The sequence below is a fragment of the Motacilla alba genome, chromosome Z, assembly GCF_015832195.1.
Source record: "Motacilla alba alba isolate MOTALB_02 chromosome Z, Motacilla_alba_V1.0_pri, whole genome shotgun sequence".
Classification (NCBI taxonomy): Eukaryota; Metazoa; Chordata; class Aves; order Passeriformes; family Motacillidae; genus Motacilla; species Motacilla alba.
In genome coordinates this window covers 27,572,588-27,590,676 of record NC_052046.1, presented here as the reverse complement: position 1 = coordinate 27,590,676, position 18,089 = coordinate 27,572,588, and the positions used below count along the sequence as shown (strand labels likewise).

Genomic DNA, 18,089 nt, shown 5'->3' with positions numbered 1-18,089 from the left:
ATAGAGTTTCTTTGTCATGACATACCTCTTTGAGAGATGAGAAACTTTGTTGTCTTCTGGAACAGTGTACGTGTGGAAGTAAATGAATAATTTGACAGCTGCTCTACTAAGCCTCTTCTAAGATTATGTAAATAGAACATTAAATTATTGAATCTTAGAGTGGTTCTGAATACAAGCTTAGTCACAAATAACATGTGTTGATGTTTCATCAGGCAATGAGTGAGCACACAACTTGGTCTTGAACTTGTGGGCAGAATGGATTAGAAGAAAATTTTGGAGAGTTAGCTACATGGCACTCACTTTTTCACATAGTCATTTCTTGCAAAAGGATAGATAAATATTGATAATACTTGCAAAACATGGTTTTTTTAACCATTGTATTATAAACATTGTATTGTTTTATTTACCAGAATTAATCTGCAGCTCTGTAATCTAAAGATTCTCTTCCTGTGTGAAAATTAATATAAGCTCCTTGAATTTGAGCTAGACCAATTTATATTTCCTGAAGACTTGAGCAGGAATCTGCGTTGTGGAAACTACTATCTGTTTTAAAATTATGTAGCTAATAGAAAAAATTGAATAGCTAATAGAAGAAAATGTACCATTCATTAAATTTTATAGGAATATCTCAGAGAAATGAAAGGAAATTACCAAAGAATAAGTTAAGAAAAGGAAATGTGAGTGAATCCTTTCCTCTTTCTTTTCAAGAGCACCAAAGCATCCTTCCTTGTTGATTTTACTTATAGTACTTCTGGTTAGTAAAATGGAGATCTTTCAAAGACTAGCTTATTTTTCACTGAAAAGGTTATAATTTTTCTTTTTTTTAGGAATAAAAATGAAATAGGTAATTTCAGTTATGCTGTTCTGAGTGTTGTAGAACTTCAATCCCATGTACCAGGGATGAGAGCTTTAATGTTTTAATTTTTAAAAAATGGTGGAATTTGGAAGGAAAAAGTGATGAGAGAGAGAAATAGAAATAAATTTACTGATTTTGTATTCTGTAAAACTGAAACTTGGACTCAAAATCAATACATCTTTTAATTGTGAATCACAGGATCAGCCAGGCAAAATAAAGTCAGAAAAACTGTGTGAGGTAACCAAGTAATCTGGTGTTTCATAGCCTATATTAAGATATATTTGGATAAGACTCAAGTGTGATATTTTTTAAATCGTAAAAAAACCATTCTGCTGATTAATAGCAGTATTGGAGTTATGTTGAAACTAGTTGTCTCTGAAACACCAACTTCAAATTATTTATTCTTCCAAGGTACAGCCTCCAGTATCCACTGAATTGTTGTGCCTCTCTCTGGACAATAAAAGCTTATATTTATCACTGAGATGTAACAAAGTTGCTGCATCCAACTGTTCCACTGGGAGAGTGGTGTATTTTAAAGATGTGTATCTTTCTGAAAGCAAAGCCTCTCACTTATGACATACCAGGGTCTCAGAAATCCCTCTTGATAGGAACCAGAGAGCAAAGTAAGGGGGTGTGTAGGAAGCTTTTATTAAAGACTTTCTCATCTTCAAAGCAAGGTACATGTTCAAAATATGAGAGAAATTTAAAAAAAATTATTTAAGTTTCAGTTTAAATTGAAAGTTGAATTTTAGTTGATTCATTTTTAAACGTAACTGTCCTTTAACTTTTATGTGTGTGTGTTTTGAGTATTGAGACTGGTCTGAATACTATTGAGAAGAAAAATTCTGTTTCTTACTACCACATTAGGAGGACCTGACTGGCCCATTTTTTCCTAATACAGCTTGAAGTTTAAAACATTATTTGAGTATTTCTTTAAATATAAGACCTGGAAAATATGTGATCTAAATATCCCTGGAAAGCTGCCCAGTGTGTTACGTTCTTCTGTTCCAGGGCTTATTTTCAACAATAGTAAAGGTTATACCTACACTGGAATTTTCCAACATAAAGAAAGTTCTCTAATACTGTGCTTATTAGAAGACCTTTAGCCAGCTTTGTGAATGTATGGAGATATAGGTGATGACCTGAGTATTTAATTCAAATGTCTGAAGACAACATGGAAAATGACAATGTGAGCAAATTATTTCCATTTTAGTGTAGGTATGGCAGTGCTATGATTCACCTGCCTGTCAGGGTCATTAGTCATGTTAACAAAAATCATATCAAGAACTGTTCTCAGGATTGTACCATCTTGAGCTGTGCAATTTGTATATGATAAAGATGTGCATATTTTACTGGTAAAAGTGTCTTTCTTTTTTTAGGATTTCAGTAATGGCGTATTTGGAAATATCAAGAAAAGTAATCTGAACAGGAACTCCTCGTATGTATCATTAGTATGTTAAGATACTCATCACAGGTTTTCAGAAAGAGATGTCTGTAGTGTCTACAGTTCTGCAATATACTTAGTATGACAAATTCCTGAGACATGGAGAGTTTAGGCCATTCAGTATATTTAAGTTTATTGAAAGGAAAGGTCACTGAGGGAGATCAAAGAGATCCATTTAAACAAAGTGTATGATTTTAGGTGGAATAGACACTCTCTCTAATTCTAACAATAATTGAATTTTCTAATTCAGTCACTAAGATGACAGCTGGACCTGATGATTTACAAGGTATTTTCCAGCCTTAATGATTCTATGATTCTCTGGTGATTCCAGAGAATGATTCTCTATGGTTCTGTGACCATAGCACCTTTAATAAACCCTTTTTCCAATCTAGTCAGCATGAAAAGTTGCATTTGCTTTTGCTGTGCAATTGCATGTTTTATTTTTTAATAATTTTTAATAACTGCAATGCTAGCATCTCCTGAAAACTTCTCTCATTGACTGATTCATCTCTTTTGTACATTTACTAAGTATTTAGCTCACTTTTCTTCATGCATTTTCAGAAGTTATTAAGCTTTGATGACATGTAGTGAAAGTATACTGGTTTCATAAGTGGTTTCCATTTTCTTGTGAGGTTTTTATTTTTTTTCCCAGATTGATTAATCATTATCATAATATTAGTATTATTTTTGCTATATGAAAAATATGTTTCTATAGGTTCCTTTTCCTTCCTATTTTCATCAATTTCTTCTAGATTTCTGTTTTGGTTGGGTTTTTGTTTGTTTGTTTGTTTGTTTTCCTTTTTTCTTTTCAGCACTGCACAGGTAATAAGTAGAAGATAATAGAAAGCTTTCACATCTCATGTGATGTCACCATGGGAAGGGGAAGAAAAAAGTTACTGGGCGTTTTATGCATACTCTGTATGTGTGTGGGGCTGGGGGGTAGGGTTGGGTGTTCTGCTGCTGTCGTGGGTTTGGGGTTTTTAAAGTCTTTTTTCTTTTTTCTTTTTTTACACCCCATCAATTATAGAGAGTAGACAAATTGCACACTTACCAGCAGGATGTAGGGGCTGTTGAGTGGCCTGAATCTGTTGCTTAGTCTGTTGTCTTCAGTGGGATATTCCTGGTCTATGAGGCGACTCATATCTTCTGTGTTCTGTAACAAAGACTGCTTTAATGAAGCAGTCTTTTTGCAATCAGAGTTGTTAATCCAAAGAATCACCAATTTTAAAAGCATGTTCTTGTACAAGGAATGGTAATGATAAAAGTAACTGTTTATACATCTCAGCATTGACTAAAAAATGAAGAGTTGTGTGTGTGATTGAAAGCTCTGTAACTGATACTGTTATTGTAGTGTAAAAGATGTGAATAGCAGTGCAGACTCAAGAGCGCTTCAACATAAAGCAGAGAAAGAAACATGTAGAAAAATGTGTCAGTCCTTTAGTGCCTGAAAATTGTTTGCTCGTGGCTTTGTTGAATAAAATTGCACTGAGGGTTATTTTGCCTTAAGATTGCTGAGTCACATATGATCCATGTGTACTAGTTTTAGCTTAGTGACAGAAATGTTGGATTAAAATATCAAATATTTGCTTTTAAACAGATTGAGAGCTCCAGAGGAAACGGACAGTAAGTTTTTCATTGCTTGTCACTGATATTAAGTCCCATCCACAATTCTCATGCAGATAACTCTGAAGTACAAAATCCAAAAACATGTTAATTTAGTGTAGTTGAAGATTATAGTGCAGATATTGTTTCATGTGTTAATAACTATTTTTTACTTTAAAGTGAAAGATTTTTGTGAGAAACATAAAAAATCTCATGTTTTTCTCATAACAACTGCATAATCCTAAAAGAAAAGGATTTATTTTCACTCTAGTCTGACCAGTAATGTCCTTTCAGCAGGAAGAAACTCTTTAAGATGCTGCTGCTTTGATCCCTGACAGTCCAAGGGATCTCCTGGGTTAAACCAGGGTGTATGTCTGAAGTTATAAGATTTTTAATATATGCTTGATTTTTCAAATTGCAATTTTTTAAAGACCTCTGTTTGGGTTGTCTATCTAGAATTCTGAAGTCTGTGAAGGGCTGAATTTATTATGAAATGTCCAATTAAGAAATTCAAGGTTATAGTGAGGAATCAGTTTGTTCCTCAAAAGCAGAGTGTTAGTGGGGTATTGGTTATGTTTTAGTCCATCTATCTCCCAGTTTTCCTGGCATGACACTTAACTGTACGAGGCTGAGCATCTGGGCACCTGTCTCTTTTTGAGATTAGCTGTGGTGCAGGAATGAATTGCTCCTAGTCTTATCTCCACTTCAAGTGATTCTCTTTGCCAGTCCATCTGTGCACAAAACACTGCATTGCTGAAGCATTCTGCTGCAAGCACACTGAGTTGTAAGGCTGCTCTCTAGAGCACACCATTGTTTTGATTAAAATCCAGTTTTCCCATTCTCAAAAGGCCCCTTTTCATGTTTTGTTTTTTTTGCAACATGCAAAATGCTGCCAAAGTAAGATGGTTCCAGCAAGAAAAAAATCACAAGGGACTTTGAATCACTAAGGGGAGTGAAAAATGCTGACCCTTACCCCAATATCCATAGATATTTTCATATAAGATCTCTTTCACTAGATAAGGGACTGAAAGCAAATGGAATACACCAAGAAGAAAAATGTAAAGTTAAAAAAAATTTTGGTGGACATTGTTTTGATTATATCATTTTTTTTGAAAATTAATAGCAGTACAGTATATGTAGATACTGAAATCTGGCATTTTGAAGGATGGTTTTCCAGGACAACAAAATTATTTCATCTAATTAATGAAAATATATTAATTTTTCTTGGTTGTATTAAAAAGCCTTTTTTATAAAGCAAACATTTTTCGACAAAATTTGATCTGTCTGAGCATATGTAATCACCAAAAATGTTAGTCTGCTTATATTTTAACAGCACTTTGGATGCTGTAAGTTAATTCCTCTTTAGAATGCTGAGCCAGCAATTCTGATTAATCTGTTTTGTGACAAACTCTGGGATGGAAGGAATTAAAAATTATACATTTGTGTCTGCTGTAATAATTAATACAACAATCCTTTAAACATTATTCCAGATATCTTCTCCTGCTTGAAAACATCTCAAGATTTGCATCTTCACTACTCAGGTAAGCAGGAGGCACAAGAATGACAGCTGAGGAATTTAAGAAATTAAAACAAACATTAGCTGTCCCTCTGTCATCCACTGTGATTTTCATTTTGAGGACTTGCACAACTGCCCACTGCTAAGAAGGATCTGTGTTAATTCATGTCTAACACTCCAATGAAAGGATTATTGATTTTTTTTTCTGTTGATAATTGCTTCATTCTGGGTATTTTTGGCAAATCCAGAGCCGAATGTAGATAATCACTTTCAAAATATCAGTGGAAATCATGAATACAGGTCAGCTTCCTGAGCAGGCAGAAGAGGCACTATTTTGTTTATAGCTGTCAGTCCCTTCCTTTGTACTTTCTGGAGTTCTTTTCTTCAGTTAATTGGTCTTGTACTATTTAATCTGTGTTTGTATATCTATGAACTCCCGAAAATCTGGCAGGGAAGAAAATCCTTTGAATGTTAATTTCCTGTAGTCCTGCCTTTCCCCAAGCTTAGTCTGCCCAGATTTTCCCACAAAGCCTGGATGTCAGTTTTTCCAGGAGAAGAATAGAGCAGAAATTGCCAGTAGGTGTCACCATTGCCCACAGGATTTGGCCTCCGGTGCAGGCAGGGCTGGAATAAACTGTTAGCAGCCTTCTTAAATTCAAAATCTACAGAGTTTTCACTGGGAATAACACCTCCTGGCTTGCAATCAACTGTACAGGCGTAGTTTCTCTGGCATGGTAGCATTGTTGCAGGTATTGATTTGCTGTTTGTCAGGCATGCTACTTGCGATGATGTTGGACTTTTTAGAAGTGGTTTCCCTTATGAGCTGACAAATGTTTTCAGAGGTTTTCAGTGTAGGTTTTCTTTCCTCAGGAAGATTAGGAAACAATTTAGCCAACTAGGCCCAAAAATGCTGCACTAGAATTCTGTACCATATACTGCTTTTGTGTTACTTTTGCTACCAATTTGAGAAAGCAAATCTAATCCCGCCTCTCTGCATACCCAAAAGAACTGGATCTTTGTCCCAAGTTTAGCATCTGCTACAAGTCCGTGTCACATGGCTTCTCAAAGTTCTAGAGAGACTGCTGGCAGAGTCTGGCAGATGGCACAGATTTTAGCAGCTCCTCTGCTCACATCCTTCTTTCTGCTATGCAGTGATTTCATGATCCGTGTGCTCTTAGTGCAGCACCCCAGGAAGATCTTGTTTTTCATTCCATGCTCCAACACCGTTCAGACATAGTAATCAATTCTTGTTGAATTTAGTGTGTGTAAACAACCTTGAACTGGAGTATGAAGTACAGATCATCTCAAACGAGGACCCCAGTTCATGGGGTGGATATGTCATGGGTGCCCTTTGCTCTGCCCTTCTGGTCTCAATAATCTCCAAATACATTTTGCTTAAAGAGGTAATCTTAAAAGAAGGATAACTGCTGTCCAAACTCCATAATTTACATAAGCTCTAGAGTTGGTCACCATGGCTTTTTTTCACTCTGCAAAGAAGTACAGCTCTTCTGTGATTGACTCTGCTTTGGTTCACCCTCTGCTTTGGATGATTCTTTTGCCTTCATCCATTGAATAGGGAAATTAGACAGTCAGAACAGTAGCATCCAAGTTGCCTCCTAGTTCTAGGAGCGCTTTGTTTTACACCTCTCTTCCCCTTCCTGATAACCCAGTCATTGTGAACACAAATCCATAAATATTTGGTTGGCTCTCTGAAGTTTTGAAGGTGTTTGCCTGAGAAATATGCTGCAAGTTAGGGAGATACAATAATGTTACTGGTGGTTTTTGGCAAGAAGCCTGAATAAAGAAACAGTACTCTCTGCAGAGAAGTCTGGATTTTCCTGTCATACCTTCCTAAATCTCCAGGTACTTCTAACCCTGACCAGACAGGCAATGAAGGCAGTTGGGATCAAGGCATCTCATCAGCACAGTGTGAGTGTGTGTTGCTGTACTGGAGTTGGCAGGAGCAGGATACAGAAGCAGCCCTTTGTGAAAGGAGGAGGATGAGGAGATAGCAGAAGTCCTTCTAGGCAATGTGCAAGGGGCTTTCCCAGAGAGCCTGCTTCTTTGGAAGGAGGGAATTCATGAACAGAGTGAGATATGATGGGTGCAGTTTGGGCACCACAACATAAAGCAGACATTAAGCTATTACAGAACATCTGAAAGAGGGCCATGAGGTCTGGAGCAGAAGCCTCGTCAGCAGAAGCCTTGTTCAGCCTGGAGAAGAGGAGACTGAGGAGAGACCTTACTGCTGTCTTCATCGTCCTCATGAAGGGAAGCAGAGGGGCAGGTACTGATCTCTTCACTCTTGTGACCAGTGACAGGACTCAATGAACTGGCATGAAGCTGAGTCAGAGGTTAGTTAGTCAGGTTTGGGCTGGATATCAGGAAAAGGTTTTTCACCTGGGGAGTGTTTGGGCACTGCAACAGGCTCCCCAAGGAAGCAGTCATAGCACCAAGCCTAACAGAGCTCACAAAGTGTTTGGGCACCACTCTTAGGCACACAGTGTGACTCTCAGGCACAGGCCCAGAAGCTGGACTTGATGATCCTTATGGATCTGCTTCCTGATGGGTCCCTCATCATATTCTATGATTCTAGGTCTCCATAATAGTTGTACCCAGCCTGTGAGCAGAACAGGGAAAGATTATTTTCCCCAGCTTTACACTCCATTTTCCTTCTTGAGGAAAGCTGTTACAACAGCTTTGGAGGATTTTAAATTCCCCTTGTATATTAAGGAAATCACGCTTTTGTTGCTAAGTCTGCCAGGTCTCTTCAGTGCATTCTTACACCCTAATTAGAAGAAGGGATTCTTAGGAGGGTCTTTCAGAGATCTACCCTGAGGGTAGATAGTCATGATTGGCCTGTGATGTGGGAGAAAATGGGCCAGGTTTTGAAGGATTATTGTGATCCAATGGCTTGGAAGTTCACTCCTGAATAACTACAGGACCCTGTTATAGTGGCAGAATATTTGGAAGAAATATGCTGTGGCAATTCCAGAGAAACACAAAATTCTGCAATGTGCAGGGCCCTGTTACTCTTTATCAGACTGCTCTCAATACTAGACTACACTCTCAGGGGGAAGAAGAGGAAAGCAGAACAACAGGCACTGTAGCCACACAAACTGCAGCTGAAGCACAGGAACAACCCATGCTGGTACCGGTTGCTCCTATACAGAAGAAAAAATTCAAGCCCAAACAAGTTGCCTACTGAAGAGGAAGCAGGGCCCTCAGAATGGGAAGCAGGACCAGAGAAAATCACCCCCTAGGTGAGCTGCAAGGTATGCGAAAAATTTTCAGCCACCAGTGAGGAGAGTCCCCACTGACCTGGTGGCTCTGATGTTGGGATATCACAGCCCATGATATGAAACTATATGGTAGTGCAACCAATCACCTGGGATCCCTGTCCCAGGATGTGGGCATTGACAAAAGGAAGGATTGAGGATAGAACAGAAACTCTCAGAGACAACTCCTGTCAAGTGTGAGGGAATGGTGACTATCTAGCTCTGGCAATATGAAGATCATCTTTTTTTCCTCCCTACTGGCCTCCACCTTGGCTGTGGAAAGATCTCTCTACAGGGCCTCTCTGCTGTTGAGAGAGTCAACATCTCCTTCCATTTTTTTATCATCTGTGAATTTGCTTAGTAGCCCATCAAGCAAGCTAAAGAGGAAATTTTCCATGCTTTACCAGTATGGACCAGAGTCTCTGCTATTGGGATCAAGTACCCCCATACTCAAGAGAAGGTACACACACCATGAGGCAACCTGGGTTTTTTTTGTGTGTGACCATGAAGAAGGCCTGAAGAAGTGGGATGGAAAACCCAGCTCTGCCCTAGCAGCAGAAGTACATGAGTTGAAAGGAAGAACAACCGCCAAATGTCACTCTGGTTACCAATGAGCAAGTCCTCAGACAGAATAGAAGGGCTGGTGTTACTTTCAGTCCTCTTGAAGGGACCTTCATCTTGTATTTAGAAGAAGTGAACAGTTCTCTGACAAGAATTAGAGGGGTCCTTCCTCCAGCCAGGTCCTTCCTTGTCCAGGGGAAAGGGACAACCAGATCTATTGGACTGTGTGAATCTCATGGCCTGGCTCATCAGACTCACAAGAGTATTGGGCTTTAGTTGACGCTAGAGCACAATGTACCCTGATGCCATCAAGATATGTAGGGGTGGAATCCATCTCTATTTCTGGGGTGAAAGGGGGCTCCCAACACATGTGCTGGAAGCTGAAGTGACTCTGACTAGGAACAAATGGCAAACACACCCCATTGTGACTGGCCCAGAGGCCTCTCCTTGGCAGAGATTACCTCAGGAGAGGATATTTCAATGACCCAAAAATTAGGCTTTTGGGAGAGCTGTAGAGACAGAGGAAGTTAGGCCACTGAACACCTTGCCTGGTCTCTCAGAGGACCCCTCTGCTGTGAGGTGGCTGAGGATTGAAGAAGAACAGGTACCACAAGAGTGGTAGCTACCACAAGAGTGCAGTATCAGCAGTATCACTCCAACTAGGATTCCATGACCCCATCCATGAGGTGATTCTTGAACCGCTGAGTCAGGGAGTGACCACCAAAACTTGCTCACTCTTTTATGACCTTATGTGGCCAGTGTGTAAGTCCAGTGAACAGTGGAGACTGACAGTGGACTGAAAGAAGTCACACCAACACTGAGCGCTGCTGTGCCCACACATGCTGGAATTTCAGTATGAACTTGAGTGCAAGGCAGCAGAGTGATGCTACCATCAATATTGCAAATGTGTTTTTCTCTATTCCTTTAGCAGCAAAGGGCAGGCCGTGGTTTGCTTTCACTTGGAGGGATGTCCGGTACACCTGGAACCAGCTGCCCAAGAGGTGGAAAGACAGCCACAGTATTTGTGTTGGACTGATCCAGTCTGCTCTGGAAAAGGGAGAGGCTCCAGAACATTTGCAGTACATTAATGCCATCAACTTGTGAGACAACACAGCAGAGGAAGCTTTTGAGAAAAGGGAGAAGATAATTCAAATCATCCTGAAGGCCAGTCCTGCCTTAAGTCAAAGTAAGGTTTAGGGACCTGTGCCAGAAATTCAGTATTGGAAAGTAAAATGGCAGGATGGACATTGTCAGATTCCAACGGACTTGGTCAGCAAAATAGTAACTATGTCCCCACCAAGCAGCAGCAAGGACATACAGGCTGTCCTACATGCTGTGAGTTTCTGGTGAATACATAGTCCAGATTAGAGTCAGATTGTGAGTTCTCTCTCTCTTGTGACTCAGAAGAAGAATGATTTTAAATGGGATCCTGAACAACAACAAGCTTTTGAACAAATTAAACAGGAGATTAATTTGTAGCAGTAGCCCCTGGGCCAGTTAGGACTGGACAAGATGTGAAAACTGCTCTACACTGCTTATAGGGAGAATGGTCCTTCCTGGAGTCTCTGGCAAAATGCATCCATGGAGGCTTGAGGATGATCCTTGTGGTTCTGCAGTGAAGAATACAAAGGACTCAAGGCCTGCCATACTCCAACTGAAAAAGGCCCTGGCAGCTTATGAAGGGGTTTGAGCTGGTTCAGAAGTTTTGGCACCAAAGCATGGCTCCTCCTGACTGACAGTGCTGGGCTGGATGTTCAGAGAGGAAAGTCCCTGCCACACATCATGGCACTGACGACACATGGAGTAAGTGCATCACTCAGATCACACAACAAGCTTCAATAGGAAATCCCAAGCACCCAGGAATCTTGGAAGTCATCACAAACTGGCTCAAAGATGAAAATTTTGGAATATCTTTGGAAGCAGAGGAGGGAAAGGTGACTTGTGCTGAGGAAGTCCCACCATTTACTCAGTTACCAGAAAATGAAAAGTTAAATGGTCTCTTCACTCATGTTTCCACTGTGTTGGAGGGTGCTCCCATCAAAAATTGGGAAGCTACTGTATGAAGTTCTACATGGTGAGTCACAGAAGCTGTGGAGGGACAAGATGGATCAAGTCAGGTCACAGAGCTGAAAGCCATCCAGCTGGCTTTAGATGTCGCTGAATGAGAGAAATGGCCAGTGCTGCACCTCAGCACTGACTTGTGGATGACAATAAATGCACTGCAGGGGTGGCTTGAGCAGTGGGAAAAGATAAATAGGCGAAGCCGAGGTAAACCCATGTGGGCTGCTGAGCTCTGGAAAGACACCAATGCCTATGTAGAGAAGCTGGCTGTAAAAGCACATCATGTAGCTGCACACGCCCCCAGGAGCTGGGCTGCTGAAGAGCATCACAATCATGAACAAGTGGATTGGGCTGCCAAGATTAAAGTGTCCTGGGTGGACCTGGACTGGCAGCATAAGGGTGAATTATTTCTGAATCATTGGGCCAATGACACCCCAGGTCACCAGGGAAGAGATGAAACATACAGATGGGCTTGTGAGTGAGGGGTGGACTTAACCATGGGCATTATTTATAGCTGTGAAATGTGCTGAAATGAGAAGAAGGTAAAGCCTCTGTGGTATGGGGGATGATGGTTAAAATACAAATATGGAGAGGCCTGGCAGATTGATTGTGTTGCACATGTGCCAAGGCAAGCTCATTCTACAGGCAAAGAGAAAAACACTGGATGGCGGAGATGCACCCTGTGCCTCACCCCACTCCCAGAACACTGTCTTTGCACCCCAGAAAGAGGTCAGTCAGGTAATGTCGGAACTCAGAATGTCCCACAGACATTCTCGGATGTTCCAGACCCGGGTCAAAAGCATCTGAGACCCTGGCATGCAGCCAAAGACACACGTGGGGTTTTGATCTTAGCCCATGGAGCAAGTTACTAACTCTGTATGAAGAATTACAAGCCACACACACACAAGTTTAGATAGCATAGTAGAGATAATCACAAAGTGAAGGGTAGGATTTTTGAGTGCTGTACAGGGGGGTTTTAAGCCTTGTACGCAGGGGTCCAAGTTTTGTACATGGGGGTCAGGAGATCTAAGATGGAGGGATTTGGGTGTGCCCTGTCCTCTTTCTTTCTCCTTCCTAGCCTCCATGTCTTTGGTGATGTTGGCACTCACAGATTGGTTTAGAGTAGAAAGTCACTATTCAATATAGATAGTAGGTATTGGGGAAAAGGTATAAACATGTAGTACGTAATATATGATATAAAAGATGGCACCAGCCCTCTGGGAGGGCAGTGTGCCTTTGTCTGAACTGCTGAATGGGCCACAGCAGTTCAGGGAGAAGAATCTTTTAGATAACCAACAATAAACAACCTTGAGAACAGACAACAGAAGACTACTGAGTCTTTCTTCGAAGGCACGGGTTAGAGGAGAGACTTTTCCATCTTTCAGGGTCACCCACAATCCAGGGACTGGAAACCCCACATCTGGAGTCCCTGGGTGGGCAGAAGACCCGACATCTGGCATCCCTGGGTGAGCAGGAAACCCCACAAGGTAATAGGACCCATTTCACAAATAGCTTCCTAGAACCCTGGGTCAGAGAGTACAGTATTGAAGTGGATATCATGTTCTCTGTCATGCGCCAGCCTCTAGGAAGGTTGAACAATAAAATGGATTGCTAAAAACAACATTGGTGGGACTTTCAAATATTGGGATCTACATTTAGCAAAAACTGGTTAGTTAGCACTAGAGGCTCCACCGATTGAGTTCAGTCAAAACCTTCATGTACTGTAGAAGGGCATAAAGCCCCCGTGGTGCATCTAAGGAATATGTTTGGGAAGTCAGTTTGATTAATCCTGTCTCAAGCAAAGGCAAACCCACCCATGGGATTGATTTTGTTCAATGACCTGATTGCTCTTGTAGAGAAATGCAGATGGATGGGGAAACACAATGTGTACCTGAAGGGGATTTGATTTTTGAGTGAGAACAGTGTAATGTTGAACTGTGTGTGTATTTTAGGTTGCTGAATGACACTGGCACTCTGTGCCATAACAACCATAACAGTGAGTATGGACTGCTCCAGATACACTGGTCATAAGCTCGTGATGCAGCTTGCAACCACCTGACAGCACACCAGCCCTCCTGCCCTGGGAGGCATCTAGGACAGACAGAACCCACAGCCATGGGCTCAATGCACTCTACAGATATCTTGGCCATTGGTTATGGACATACCAGTGCTTATGTACATATACATCTTGATCTATATCTATATATATGGTTGGAAGGTGTATGACTTGGTCATGAAGGACATGGTACAGAAGAAGGGTGTATCTGACTTCTCTTCGGCAAATGCCTGGAGTTCTGTGGAATCCCACTATTTGTCTCAACTAAAGAAAAGGTGTAGATGATACAGATAAGCTAATCTGTGTTGAATGATCTTGACAAAAATTTGGGCACTTTTGGTTATCCTGAATGCTTTCTGACTTTTAGCTAACCATCATCATGCATGGGAGAATAGAACTGAAGTCTTTTCTACAGTGCCAGTTTGCCACAACTTTTTAATTCTCCACTGACTAAAATAGTTTCCTTATTTGTTCCCCCAGAGTGTAGGAAAACTTCCTGCTCCAGTTTGCTTTTGCAGAGCATTGAATCAACCAAGCGTAATTTGCCTGGGTTGAAAAAGTGGAGTGCTGACCTAATTTCATTGCTTCTGGGTATCAAAAAGTACCTTACTAAAGCAGGTCACCTCCTGCATTTCCTCCCAGTTGTTGTGGGGTTTGGTTTTGGTTGGTTTATTAGTTGGTTGTTTTTATTAAATTTTTTTTTTTCTTTTTGTCATCAGTTAGTTCTCAGTCATCTCCACTGAAAACTCTCTCTTTTAGAAGGCACATCTCCAGAGTCTTGCAGATGTTTACATCTAACCTGCCCCTAAATGGACAAGTAGTACAGCTGAGGCCTGAGGCAGTTGCATTTGGGTTGTTGAAGGATGTTTGATTTCTTAAAAGAGGAAAAGTGAAGAATTAATCTCCATTTCCTAGGGTATATTAACTTCTGAAATGTCTAAAGGAGACCTGGACTGTCAGCTGTCACTATAAATTACACTGAAGTTAATCCTGTAGAAGAGACTGAAGCCTGTTGAAGTCTGTGTGAGAGTAATGACTGAATTTGGAATCTGGCTTATTATTCCAGATGCAAAACTTTAATGCTAGCTCTGGTACCTTTCTGTCCTGTTTCTGACTAGGACAGGGTAAATTACTTGCAGAAGCCAACCAGGGGCCTGGCTAGGACCCAGAGGTCATTCTCTACCATGTCAGGTCATTGCCAAGGCTTGGGGGGAAGGGAATCTCTTCTGGGGAGCAGGGATCCCTTCTAGATCGAGGTAGTGCTGCATTGTCTATTGTCAGGGGTTTTCCATGTGAATTGTTCATTTTTTGTGCCCCTTGTCATGAGTTTGTTGTTGCTGTTAATTTCCTTATCTTGCTGCTGTTTCTAGCAAGCTGCTCTTATCTCAACCCATGATCTTTACCCTTTGTGCCTCCAGTTCTCCAGCCCCAGCAGAGTGAAGGGCATGGGGAGGAGGAGGAGTGGGAGAATGGTGCACGGTTTGACATGTTTCAGTGGGAACACCAAATTGGGGAATATCGTTCCTGAACCACAACAGGGTGCAAAGGAGAGTTGCTGTCCGGGTAAAACAAATGGTGATCAGATGTGACACAGTATCACACTGCTGCCTCCTCCTTGCTTTGTGCACTACAGTAAAGTGCAGCCGAGCGTTTTTGAAACTTAGCCAGCTTGTTTATTCAATCTAGCAGTGAAATCTTTGTTCTTTCTTTGCAGCTGTTGAAAGAAACAACTTAATGAGACTTGCTCAGACCATACCGTTTACACCAGTCCAGCTCTTTGGTGAGTACCAACTTCTTGCTTATGTTTTGCTTTATAAATAGTTGGTGCATTATCTTTTAAAGACCATGTTTGAGAAATTGTCTTGATTTATTTCAACTGTTCTTATTTTCTGAAAGAGACAAAACAAGATAGAGTTGTAGTTGTGCAATAGTTTAGGGACTTTTGGTGGTCACCTTTTCCAACTCCTTCCATGGTCAATTCAGACCAGATTGCTGAGGCACTGTTGAATTGCATTTTGATTATATCTATAAATGGAGACTCATTTTCACTGGGCAACCTCTTCCACTGTTTGATTGACCCAATCATGAATCCAGGATTCGTGTCTGTATTTGTTGGGGTTTCCCTTGCTGTAGCTCGTATCTGTTAGTACTCATGTGACTGCTGTCAACCTCAGAGAAGAGTGTAACTCCATATTTTATGTATCCATCCTTAGGATAGCTGAAGACAGCCAGAAGTTTCCCTAAACCTTGATAACTTCATTCTTTCTGTTTATCTCTCACACACACTGACACAAACACAGATACATATGTAATCTATGTATAGAATATGCCATCAAGAAGAAAACCAGGTAGTGATTTAAAGAGCATTATCCTTTTACCTGGCACAGAAAACTTTTAGTGTCTTTAGTGTCAAGGAAATGAATCTTTGCTGTAACTGAAGAATGGTAGCGCATAATCCACAAATTTTTGGGAAGAGTTCTGAAAATAGTGTGCAGTGTTGGCTTACAGCAGCAGAAGATCTGCCTCGAGACTCTTGATATCTAGGTGCTGCCTTCCCAATGGGTAGAATATTTTGTCTCACAGCAACTAATTGTGGATACTGAATACTTGTAGCATTGTAGGATTTCTTGGGACCTGATTGCTGTAGTTAATTAATATAGCCATGGTGATACTGAGCATTCTAACCTTTGAAGCTCCTAGGAGAGCTTTCTAGGTATGAAACTGTCAAAAGATAATAAAATACTTAATGTAAGATTAAAAAAATGTGTCTAGTTATGCTGTATTTACTCAAGTGCCTGTCTTTTATGTAAGGTACTGACATTTCCAGTTGCTTTATTTTAAATTAAAGTGTGCCTGAATTGCTGAATTCAACAGCATCAGGAGCAGAACACCTCAAATATTTCATCATTTCATATAACATTGGAATTTCTAGAAAAAAAATCAAACTATTAGTTTAAAATACCAAAACTCTAAGCTTCCTGATAATTTGCTTTAGCTTGTTTTCCTGGAAATGTCTTTTTCAATCTTATTTCCCTTGCTCATCACATCATGGCCAAGTCACAATTTTTGAAACAAACTCAGCTCTCTGCAGCAAAAGGTGGTACTCCTGACTACATCCAATGTTGTGTCAACTACAAAATTAAATCCTAATACTCAATAACTATTGCAAATTATTTGCCTTGTTATTATGATTTTCCCCCTAGATTTCTTTTTAAATATTATTTTAAACTATTATTTAAACTGTTTTTAGACTAAGATTTGAATTCAGATGTTCTGCTCCTGGAGGTTTCTTTGGGTGTTCATTGCTTTTTGGGGTTTATTTTGTGAAACACAAAGTTAAAAGAAAAATTCAGGGAGTGTTCCACAGATTATGATTAACTTAAAAGTCTTAACTAAAAATTCCCCTTCCACATAAGTGCATAAAGAGAGGGAATTACACACAGGATATTTAGAGTTCATACACTGGAGATAAAAATGGTGACCCTTTAAAAATATGTTCTTTTAAATGACGGCTATGGACTAGGGTATCAGTGAGCTCTGTTTCTGTGGAAGAATCCAGGAAGTCTTGAATTTATCTTTGTTTAGAGGCTTAAGACAAGCGGTTTGGACCACCTATTATCATAGTAGAAGAATGAATGTGTAGAAGAATAAATAGTGTAAGTTTAGGCTGAGGAAGTTTTCAGACAGATGAACAGTTATGATAGAAGGCTTTCTTTTTAAAGAAGAGTGGCTTAGAAAGGTGTGTAAAGAGGTATGTTATTTAAAGACACCAAATGAAAGTGCTGTTCTCTCCTGTTTCTGGCAGTGACTTTTGCTAACAAAACTTCTTTTTATTTAAGCTGGAGAGGAAGTAACAGTCTATCAGCTAGAAGAGAGTTCACCTATGAATCTTGATAAAAGCATGTCTTCCTGGTCCCAGTGTGGCACAACTGCAATGATCCAAGTACTGTCACAGGAGGAGATGGATGGGGGTCTGCGGAGGGCCATGAAGGTCATTTGTACTTGGTCTGAAAGTGATGTATTAAAGTTGGGACAAGTATTTATTGTGAAGTCTTTCCTGCCAGAGGTGGTTCAAGCTTGGCAAAAGATCTTTCACCATGGCACAGTATTACATCTCTGTCTGAGGGTGAGTTCAGACCTGAAGGAACAACACATCAGGCGTAGCCTGATGTTAGACTTGTCAATGTCTTCAACAAGGTTGACATGTGTTTTGATGTTATCTTTCGGAATGAAAAAAGGTTTTGAGGAAGTTGTATCTGTATCTCCTATTTGTAAAAAGTAGATAATCAGGGTATGTGTGTGCGTGTGATTGTTCAGTTTTTTTGTGAAAAATTCATGACACCTTTCTTCATTAAAACAAAGTGGTGTTTATAACATTGTCTTTTTTTCAGGAGATTCAACAGCAAAGGGTTGCCCAGAAGTTAATCTATACCTTCAATCAAGTGAAGCCTCCTACTATTCCCTATACTCCAAGGTAAATTCAATGTCTTTAGGCGCAAGGTGAAAGAGGTTTCTCTTTTCAGCCTCCTTTTCCGTTGTGGGTTGCAATGATAATGCAGTGGTAATGATAATGTCTAAGGATAGCTTATGAATTTTTAAGAGGAAAGGTAGGCAGCTTTGAGGTTTGTCTTTATAGTTACATGTAGTGGAAAAATAAACATGCTGTTTCACAGACTTATGCAAGAGCTGCCTTTTACATAATTAACTAAAATGAT

The 18,089-nt window shown here is 40.3% G+C and overlaps 1 protein-coding gene across 6 annotated transcripts in view; it reads left to right on the top strand.

Annotated features, from left to right (window-relative positions):
• The window catches only part of TRPM6 (transient receptor potential cation channel subfamily M member 6), a 93,406-nt gene that overhangs the window by 63,941 nt on the left and 11,376 nt on the right, over positions 1-18,089 (top strand). For 4 of the 6 annotated variants that reach the window (XM_038123960.1, XM_038123959.1, XM_038123963.1 and 1 more), the window contains 6 exons: positions 2,236-2,294; positions 3,898-3,923; positions 5,393-5,443; positions 15,089-15,154; positions 17,214-17,500; positions 17,766-17,848. In XM_038123960.1, coding sequence (XP_037979888.1) covers positions 2,236-2,294; positions 3,898-3,923; positions 5,393-5,443; positions 15,089-15,154; positions 17,214-17,500; positions 17,766-17,848 — 572 coding nt within the window. Of the gene's footprint in view, positions 1-2,235; positions 2,295-3,897; positions 3,924-5,392; positions 5,444-7,569; positions 10,163-10,185; positions 11,229-15,088; positions 15,155-17,213; positions 17,501-17,765; positions 17,849-18,089 lie in introns of those variants that run through there. The other 2 variants (XM_038123961.1, XM_038123962.1) reach the window with 2 other exon arrangements.